This window comes from Helianthus annuus, chromosome 12, assembly GCF_002127325.2.
Source record: "Helianthus annuus cultivar XRQ/B chromosome 12, HanXRQr2.0-SUNRISE, whole genome shotgun sequence".
In the NCBI taxonomy this organism is placed as follows: Eukaryota; Viridiplantae; Streptophyta; class Magnoliopsida; order Asterales; family Asteraceae; genus Helianthus; species Helianthus annuus.
This window is the reverse complement of record NC_035444.2, coordinates 78,380,578-78,391,862: the sequence shown is the minus strand read 5'-3', so window position 1 is coordinate 78,391,862 and position 11,285 is coordinate 78,380,578. Positions and strand designations below refer to the sequence as shown.

Sequence of the window (11,285 nt, the reverse complement as noted above, 5' to 3'; positions counted from 1 at the left end):
TTTGTTAAAGTAAGCTTAATACAGATATGTTATAAATTTGTTTAATATTTAGTGATGTATGTGATTTGTAGAACAATTATTTTACTTTAACTACAATATGTACAATACTAAATACAACTATATATAGAAAAAACTATTATGGACAAAATAATTTTGTTATAAATCACCAAAAGTCATTTTGTTGAAATTGAATTTAAGATGAATACATTTGTCGACGACAGTGGACACCAGTGTGGTCTCCCGTGTGCCCAAATACTCAATTGTCAATCTTCTTCCAAATCCTCTAGTCAAGCATTCACACCTCCGTTCAGATTTCCAAACCGTCCCGTGTGCATGAATTTCTTCACAAGTTTGATTTTTCTTTGCTCAAATTTATCATCTGTGGAAATCTGGGAAATTTGCTAATTTTTTGGAGTGTGTTCCATAGTGATTATCCATTTTGGACTAATCATTCTGAGAGGGAGATGGCATACACAGGGATGGAATTGTTCATGGAGAACTTGAAGATGCTGATTTATAACAATGATAATCCAGTCATCAATAACCACCCATCAGTTTTATCAAAAAGATCCGAAATTCTATTGCTTTATGAAGAGCTCAGCTCCATGATCCAAATCTTGTTTGTTGAAAAAGAAAATGACATACATGAGCTTGAAGAGGTTAGAAATCTGAAGAAAAGATTCAGAGATTTAGCAGAAGAGGTACATAATACTATTGGTCTCTTTGTATATGTTGTCAATTTCAAAAGTAAATATGACTCGATTGAAGACGGCCCGAATTTTAAAAGTGCTGAGAGTTCATACAAGTATAAATACTCCCTGGATCTTAAGAATGTAATGAAATCTGTAAAATCTATCAGAAAACAATTAGATAAGATCCCTGATAAGCTGAAAATGGTTTCGTCTCGAAGCATCAACCGCCTGAAAACAGAATCTGTTTCTGCGGCTGGAATTTCCGGAACCAAAAATCCAGTAAGAATGAAAAAAGTACTGAATAATATGGTTGTGGGGCTCAAGCATGATGCTGGGCTAATTAGGGACAAACTTGTGGAAGATCAGAAGCAGTTAGATGTGGTCTCTATTGTTGGCACGGGTGGCATAGGTAAGACTACCCTTGCTGCCAAAGTTTTCAATGATCCTTTTGTGGTTTACCATTTCCATGTGCGCGTGTGGGTCACTGTTTCTCAAACATATGAGAAACAAGATTTGTTAATTCAGATTCTTTCATTCATGGATGTTCAACTAGACCTTGCAAGTGCTAGTTACTCTCGCCTTCGTGAAGTATTGCACAAAAGTCTTATGGGCAAGAGATATTTGATTGTCATTGATGACATATGGAGCAATGAGGCATGGGATGACCTGAAACTATATTTCCCCAATAGTAACATCGGAAGTCGAATTCTTCTCACTAGTCGCCTCAAAGAAGTTGCCTTGTATGCAAAATCACATGGTTTTATTCATCAGTTGGAATATTTGACCGATGAGGAAAGCTGGGAGTTGTTATGTAAGAAGGTGTTTCTTGGTGTTGATTGCCCTGAGTGGTTGAAAGAAACTGGAATGCTAATAGCAAAAAACTGTCATGGCTTGCCACTTGCTGTGGTTGTCATTGCTGGAATACTAGCAAAAGAAGCATTAACCAAAGATTCATGGGAAAAAATTGCTCAAAGTGTGAATTCGTATGTTGTTAGTGACCGCAATGGGTTTTTGGATATGTTGGCTTTAAGTTATGACCATTTACCTCCTCACTTGAAGAACTGTTTTCTTTACTTAGGCGCATTCCCAGAAGACGACAAGTTTCAAGTACGAAGACTGATCTGGTTATGGATGGCTGAGGGATTTATACAAGAAGATGGAAATCGAACCTTAGAGACAATTGGAGAGGAATATCTAGGGGAACTAGTCAATAGAAATCTCGTAATTGTTGCTGATAGAAAGTTAAATGGTGGCATCAAAGCTTGTTATGTCCATGATCTTTTAAGGGAGCTCTGCTTAAAAAAGGCAACACAAGAAGGTTTCTTCTTAAAAATAAACACACAAATGAGTTGTTTAGCTTCTATGAGACCACGCCGCATATTCACAAATGTTGACTTCTTTGCCAACAACTATTTTGATAAGCATAGCCCAACGGTCCGATCACTTGTGTGTTTGCATAGTGGTGGATCCATGATTAACATCATGGATAAGCATTTCTATGCTTACCCTCTTTTAATGGTTTTGGATCTACAAAAGTGTAAATTGTATGATTTTCCAAAGGCTATAGAATTACTCGTTCATTTAAGATACATTGCGTTTTGGTATATGAGAGGTTTCCCATCCTCTTTATGCAATCTTTGGAGCCTTCAAACCATTGTAACTAAGAGTGTTACCGCCTTGTGGTTGCCAAATACAATATCAAACTTGGTGAATCTAAGGCATTTGAAGAGTGACAAGGACATATATTTCAACTCGATTGAAAAACCAATGAATTTGCAAACCATTTCTAATGTGAAGTTGGGAAATGGGGCTGGAAATTGGGTGAAATATATTCCTGCTATCAAGACGCTTAAAGCAATGACTCGCGCTCAAGATGATCATGACTTTGAAACGCTCACTTCCTTAGAAACACTCGTGTGGGTTACCATAGGCTTAAAAGGATTTGTATATGGTAAGCTAGAATATCCCAAGATTCACATGAGGCTTCCTACTTCATTGAGAAAACTTTCATTAACAGGGTGTTACCTTCCATGGAGTGATATGTCCATAGTGCAATCTCTTCCAAACCTTGAGGTTTTGAAAATACTAGACAACGCCTTTTTGGGACCCAGATGGGAAACCGGCGAGTCTGAGTTTCAACAACTAAAATACTTGAAACTACAAGGCTTGTGCATCCAACACTGGGAAGCTTCAAGTATTAACTTCCCATGTCTCAAACAGTTAGTGTTGGATAGATGCAAACATCTGGAAGAGATTCCACTTGAACTTGGGGACATCCCAACACTCCAGCTTATTGATGTTGATGACTACAATAACTCTGTTATAGAATCACTTGGAAGAATTTGGGAAGAGCAACAAAATCTTGGAAACTATGACCTCAAAATAAACGTTCGAAGGCGTTGGACATCCAACTTTCTTCTTGGAAAACAAGAGAGATCTGATTCTTTTGACAAGCGATGGATGGCCTTTCTCATTGAAAATCAAGAGAAATCCGATTTTGGTGATGGTTGTATCAAACCCATGTGATTTTTGGAACACAATGGGGTCTACAACGTCGAATCAAGGTCACATAATTTTTTTTTTCTTTTTAATAATGTGATTGATGTTTAGGAAAACTTATAACCAATTTTATATATATTCAATGATATTAAGTTTATATCAACTTCTCTAAATTCGAGATATTATTTTTTGGGTGTGCCTATTGGCACACTAAAGTGCCTATTGGCACACCAAACCCTAGCAAATTTAGGGTTTATCTACGCAGCGTATTGGTCAATACGCAGCGTATAGGGTTAACCCTCTACGCTGCGTATTGACCAATATTCAGCGTATATAAACCATGGATTTCAGTGCCTGACAACCAATCATTGCACAGAAAACAAGGGTTATATACGCTGCGCATTGGTCAATACGCAGCGTATATAAACCATTAGATTTTTTGGGTCATTTTGGTAGGTTTGAGGGATATTTTTTCACAAAGTTTAAATACGCTGCGTATTGACCTCTAAGGAGCGAATATAAAGGTTTGAAAATGTCTTTTATACCCTTGTTTTGAGGCTATACGAAGCCAAATACAAGGGTAGTTGTGTCATTTTCGTCTCATACGCTGCGTAGGGACCTCTAAGGAGCGTATATAAAGCTCCATTTTTGTATTTTTTTTATTGTGTATTCCTTTGTTTATTTATAAAAAAAAGAAAATTATTTATAAAAAAACAATATTATTGGTAAATAATACAAATATAAATTATAAAAATAAACAATAATATAAATATTATGAATTATAAAATTAAAAAAGAAAACTATGTATAAAAAAACAATATTATTGGTAAATAATACAAATATATTGTTTTGTTATCGTTTAAATTAAATTATCGTATTCCTTTGTTTATTTATAAAAAAAGAAAATTATTTATAAAAAACAATATTATTCGTAAATAATACACATATATTATATTGTTATCGTTTAAATAAAATTATCTTATCGTATTGCATCGTATCGTATCGTATCGTATTGCATCGTATCGTATCGTATAGTGTATAGCATATAAGTCTCGTATAGAGGCCTATACGGGTGTTATTGTATAGTATAGTATCGTATCGTATAGTGTAGTATAAGTCTCGTATAGGTTTCCTATAGTTCTTGTATATGCATATAGGATTAGACGGGACCTAAACCACACCTATACGATATGATATCACACTTATAGTCTTATACGAGGTCAATACGATACATATACTATGCTATACGATACGATATCACACTTATAGTCTTATTCGAGGTCAATACGTGACCTATACTACACCTATACGATACGATATCACACTTATAGGCTTATACGAGGTCAATACGGGACCTAAATCACACCTATAGGCCTATACGGGTGTTATATCGTATCGTACATTATCGTATCGGGTGTTATTTTCCTTTTTTTTATAAATAAATAAAGGAATACACAAAAAAAAAAATACAAAAATGGACCTTTATATACGCTCCTTATAGATCACTACGCAGCATATAAGACAAAAATGACACAACTACCCTTGTATTTGGCTTCGTATAGCCTCAAAACAAGGGTATAAATGACATTTTCAGACCTTTATATACGCTGAGTATAGGTCAATACGCAGCGTATATACACTATAAGGGTTAAAAAGATAATTTTACCACTGGTTTGGGGTTAAAAATAATTTTACCACCCTTTATATACGCTGAGTATAGACCTATACGCAGCGTATATAAAGGTCTGAAAATGTCTTTTATACCCTTGAGTTGAGGCTATACGAAGCCAAATACAAGGGTAGTTGGGTCATTTTGGTCTCATACGCTGCGTAGGGACCTCTAAGGAGCGTAGATAAAGCTCCATTTTTGTATTTTTTTATTGTGTATTCCTTTGTTTATTTATAAAAAAAAGAAAATTATTTATAAAAAAACAATATTATTGGTAAATAATACAAATATAAATTATAAAAATAAAAAATAATATAAATATTATGAATTATAAAAATTAAAAAAGAAAATTATTTATAAAAAAACAATATTATTGGTAAATAATACAAATATATTGCTTTGTTATCGTTTAAATTAAATTATCGTATTCCTTTGTTTATTTATAAAAAAAGAAAATTATTTATAAAAAAACAATATTATTCGTAAATAATACAAATATATTATATTGTTATCGTTTAAATTAAATTATCTTATCGTATTGCGTCGTATCGTATCGTATTGCATCAAATCGTATCGTATAGTGTATAGTATATAAGTCTCGTATAGAGGCCTATGCGACGATATATGATACGATATCACACTTATAGGCTTATACGAGGTTAATACGTGACCTATACTACGTTATACGATACGATATCACACTTATAGGCTTATACGAGGTCAATACGTGACCTATACTACACCTATACGATACGATATCACACTTATAGGCTTATACGTGTTCAATACGTGACCTATACGACACTATACGATACGATATCACACTTATAGGCTTATACGAGGTTAGTACGGGACATATACTATGCTATACGATACGATATCACACTTATAGGCTTATACGAGGTCAATACGTGACCTATCCTACAGCTATACGATACGATGTCACACTTAGAGGCCTATACGGGACATATACTACGCTATACGATACGATATCACACTTATAGGCTTATACGAGGTCAATACGGGACATATACTATGCTATACGATACGATGTCACACTTATAGTCTTATACGAGGTCAATACGGTACATATACTATGCTATACGATACGATATCACACTTATAGTCTTATACGAGGTCAATACGTGACCTATACTACACCTATACGATACGATATCACACTTATAGGCTTATACAAGGTCAACACGGGACCTAAATCACACCTATAGGCCTATACGGGTGTTATATCGTATCATACATTATCATATCGGGTGTTATTTTCCTTTTTTTTATAAATAAATAAAGGAATACACAAAAAAAAAATACAAAAATGGAGCTTTATATACGCTCCTTATAGATCACTACGCAGCATATAAGACAAAAATGACACTACTACCCTTGTATTTGGCTTCGTATAGCCTCAATACAAGGGTAAAAAATGACATTTTCAGACCTTTATATACGCTGAGTATAGGTCAATACGCAGCGTATATAAACTTTGTGAAAAAATGATCCCTCAAACCTACCAAAATGACCCAAAAAAGTCTAATGGTTTATATACGCTGCGTAGAGAGCTATACGCTGCGTATATAAACCTTGTTTTCTGTGCAATGATTGGTAATTAGGCACTGAGATCCATGGTTTATATACGCTGAGTATAGGTCAATACGCTGTGTATAGGGTTAACCCTATACGCTGCGTATTGACCAATACGCTGCGTAGGTAAACCCTAAGTGTGCAGATAGGCAAACTAGGTGTACAGATAGTTAGGGCCTATTTTTTATATACGTTATCATATTGTTTATATTAATATGTTTGGTTTAGTGCACCTAAACAGAGTATCAAGTAATTTGGGTTTGTGTTTTTTTGCATCCCTATTAAGAAATGTTGTAAAAAGCATGAAAACAACTATAAAACTGCACTAATGTAAATTTCCACAGCAGTAGACGTACGTCACTAATGAAATGTGAGGTTTAGCCTAAATGCTGACTTGCATAGAGCCCATTTAGGTGAGTTATAGATGGTTTCTTGCTGGGCCGGGCACAAAGCTGACTTGCATAGAGCCCATTTAGTCACCCTTTTTTTAATGGAAATTTTTTATTTTTTACTCGTAATTTTTTTATGGCAACTTTTTTACTCCTTGAGACATGAACCATGACCTCCTCAATTTTAGAAGATAGAAGATTTGTTTATCCCATTAAAATCACTAACCCCAATGATGTCCATTTAGTTACTACCGGGTCATGTGTAGGGCTGTTCACAAGTCGAATCAAACCGATCAAATCTTTGCTCGTGCTCGGTTCGTTTACACACTGATCCGAACCGAACCGAGCGTTTTTTCAACCGAGCCAAAGTCGAGCTTTGATCCGAGCATTTTTCGAACGAACGTCGAGCGAGTATTGAGCGTCACAGAACAAACAATGAAAGTGACGATGGGAATGCTAGTTATTAGAGAATAAAGTGCAGTTTTCGTCCATGATGTTTCGTCTAATAGAACACAAGTAAAAAATTTAACAAATAACAAGGAATACAAAAACACTCAACGAGTTCTATCGAGATTAGCTAACCGGGATGATAAATTGTCGACCGATTGAAACATACCCTTGTTTTTTCGGAAGTTTGAAATTGAATGAACCGATTGAAGCAAAACCCTAGCGAGTTGCCATCTTGGCGAGTGGCTATGGAGAAATCAAATTACGATGACCAATGGGGGTTTCGATTAGGGTCTTGTACTTCTGAATCGAATGACATGTTGAGACTTGAGTATTGATCGACGCTTTACATTTTAGTGTTTGAAATTTTTACTCAATTACTCAAATGGATATTTAAGTATTGGACAATAAACTATTGATATTGGATTTCAATTTTAATTACTTAAACGAGATCTATTTAGATCTTGGACCAAACATTGTTGATGTTGGTCTCTAGTCATTTCATTAAAAATGATACACACAAATATATATATATATATTAAAAAAATCGTGCCAACTGAGCCGAACCGAACTGAGCATACATTTGCTCATGCTCGGTTCGTTTACAAACCGAACCAAGCATTTTTTCAATAAAGCTGAGTCGAACGAGTAAATTCCGAGCATTTTTCAAGCGATCATCGAACGAGCGTCGAGCGTCGAGCAATTTGAATAGCCCTAGTCGGATGTTTGACTTAAGTCGGAGACATGTCCCGAAGATGATACTATCATCTTCGTTGTTTGTAATTCTATTTTTAACGGAGTTCCGACTCCTTTACCACAAAAGAAAAATTACTAAACAGTATTGGGAATTCGGGATAAACTTGTGTATAAGAGATCTGTTTTTTTTTTTTTTTTTTCGTTTTAATCCAGATGCTACTTAAAATAGCTTATTGACTTGTGTGTTCATTTAAATTTAAAAGAAATAATTTTTTAAATCAATAAAAAAATCTCTTGTTTTACATGTGTCGAACTTTTTGAAAATAAAAAGTTAGTTATCCAAAGTTGTTCCAACATTCACATAGAAACCTCCATCTCCAACTCCTTTCGTTCCACATAAATGTAATGGTGGTAGGAATGCTTTTGGGTTTGTTAGGTTCTTCGGTGTTGTTGATGCCAGGCGTTGGGAGGGGACGATGTCACAAACAGTTATGGATGGCGCTATTGAAGGGGTATGGTCCCAGATCTCGCGTCAGCACGACCGCAAGTGACCATTAGCCTCAGCAAAAAACCCCACCATCAAGAACTTATCTGTGTCCGTGCGGGCATGCGCGAACACAGATGACGAATCCAATCTGTCAAAAGATGGGAAAATAAAGATAGATATAAGCGATGCGGCCTGGCACCGCATCCTATGAATATCTCCTTACCTGGTTTATGAAAATGAGTGTACGTATAGCGATGCGGCCTCGCACCGCATCCTGTGAACGTTTTCATCAATACAAGTGATCTGGACAACAACAACAGTCACCACAAGTGGGGATGCAGCCTGGCACCGCATCCCGCAATCTTAGCCAGAGTGAACGCGAAAACAACAGTAGTTACCGCAGGCAGCGATGCGGCGCGGCACCGCATCCTGCTCATGAGGCAAGTGGAACTGACATCACAGAGCAAGTGGCACCAATGACAGTCGCCTGTCAGCCCATACGTAAGCAACAGACTGACACTACAGTAGGACGTGGCTTCACCCCCACAACCGACAAGCCTGACACACCTGCATAAGGGCAGCACGTCGTTAGTCTGTCCCCTCCTCCACTCCTCGGCTATAAATAACGACCCAAACCAGGTTTGAGATATCTCTTCACAACTCTCTCACTATTACTACTATCACACTTTGCTTCCCAAGCAAATGACTGATTCTCACGCTGGAGAGTGGTAACAAGGAGCACCCCCTACCCCATCCTCCTTGTTACGAGTCACGGTTTGTTTCCTTGTGTAGGAGATCAACCAGTGGACGATCCAGCCAGCGATCCTCGGGAAGAAGGGATTAACCCTACTTGACGTGACCAGTGAGGTAACCCCCTCGGTTAACCATTGTTTCATCATTGGCACCCACCGCTACTCTTAGCACTTTTTTCCACATTCCTTTTTCTTTCCCAAAGATCATGTCTGATCGTCTGAACAACATTACCGGGGATAGCCTAAACCCCGCAAACCTAGGGCCTGCAGGGATCGCTCCTCCAGCCCCAAATACTGGCCATATTGGCACATCAACGCAAGGGGGCGCATCCCTTACGTTCGCACAAGATCTGTCACAGTATGCTTCTGTGATACCTCCAGGCACGAACCTCCATGTCTAGTATGACCAACAAAAAGCTATGCTGGCCGCAACAAACAATAGAGTTTGCGCAGAAGCGCAAGTACCTGCCGGGCCTACCTCGGCACCGCATACACCTGCGAGTCATATTTTACAATACGACGGCAGGACCCCCACACACCCAGCCTCCCGAATTAGGCGTGAAGACCGCGACTCCTCTTACTGTGAGGTACGCACAATTAATGAGGATGATTCCTCATACAGGTCCCGCAGCAGGGGCCCAATACAAAGCCGCCTGAGCCCTCATGGCGAAAACAGGCGGCAATTCACAACCCATCGCGGCTCTGGCATCCATAGCCGGCTGGGACCTCTTTCCCACCATGAAGGACATTGTCGTACCGATCCGGACGACCATACATACTGCAGGGAGTCCTAGGCTACTAGCAGTAGACCAGGAGGACGCAATTATGTTCCTCCCACTCAACCCCGCACCACATACCTCCGTGCTGCAAAGCACCACCAGAGCCAACCCTACAGGCCAAAACCTGCGGCCGAAAACTCCAAGTTCGCCCCGGAGATTTCCCACGCCAATGTCACCACCACTTATTCCCATTAAACATTGGGAAATACAATGGTTCGTCCGACCCGGACGATCACATGAACATCTTCACCGGCGCAGGGTGCAACGGCAGGTAGGACGAGCCCACCTGATGTCATTTTTCTCCCAGACCCTCACGGGTCCGGCGAGGGCTTGGTTCCATTCTTTGCCAGTGGGATCACTGGCCTCATTTGAGGACTTGCAAGCAAAGTTCCTCGCACATTTTAGCCAGCAGCGACTAGGGCTGTAAACGAACCGAACGTTCAGTGAACAGTTCGTGAATCGTTCGGCGGGAAGTTCGTTTATGTTCGTTCGTTTAATAAACGAACGAACATGAACAAGAAATTCCGTTCGATTAGTTAAATGAACGAACATGAACAAAGGTCCCGTTCGTTCAATTGTGTTCGTGAACGTTCGGTAAGGTGTTCATGAACATTCGTTCATTTGCGTTCGTTTATGTTCGTGTTTTAATTAAAGATTTTTATACTTTCATATATTTTACATATAGTTTTTATACTATTAAACTTTTATTTATATCGTTGCTCTAACAATTAAACTAGGAAACCCTCTTTCACCTTGTTTATGCACCATTTCCCTTTCTTTTCTCATTATTTACATCGACAAATATGATCTACCTCCGTTCCACAATAAGGGATTCAAGTTCTAGTGCTACTCTCTGGGCCATCCACCTTTATCCTTCATCGCGTTCGCCAAATTTATTTGTGTTCGCTTGTGTTCGTGAACCGTTCGTGAACACGCTCATTTCCTTAATGAACGAACACGAACATAAAATCTCGTTCGGTAAGTGTTCATGAACCGTTCGTGAACACATTTATTTTCTTAACGAACGAACACGAACAAGGCCTCGTTCGTGTTCGTTCGGTTCGTTTACAGCCCTAGCAGCGACGTCATGGACGTGATTCTATGGACGTCATGAACATCTGGCGCGGAGACAACGAATCTCTCGAGTCGTTTGTCGTCCGTTACAACAAAGCGTGCCTGGAGATAGGCGGCGTTGCAGACTAAATGGCACGCAACCATTTCATTCGAGCCGTCAAGGACGAAGAAATGGTTATAACGATCTCCGGCAAGGAAGGCTTGC

General features: G+C 38.4%; 1 protein-coding gene across 1 annotated transcript; it reads left to right on the top strand.

Annotated features, from left to right (window-relative positions):
- Positions 1-218: 218 nt before the first annotated feature.
- Positions 219-3,251, top strand: LOC110889103 (putative late blight resistance protein homolog R1B-17). Its single transcript, XM_022136607.2, has one exon. It carries the CDS (start codon positions 465-467, stop codon positions 3,216-3,218), a length of 2,754 nt encoding a protein of 917 aa, XP_021992299.1. The 5' UTR covers positions 219-464; the 3' UTR covers positions 3,219-3,251.
- The last annotated feature ends 8,034 nt before the right edge of the window (positions 3,252-11,285 follow it).

Excerpts from the sequence above, each read along its gene's own strand:
- LOC110889103 (XM_022136607.2), top strand. The coding sequence starts at position 465 with ATGGCATACACAGGGATGGAATTGTTCATGGAGAACTTGAAGATGCTG.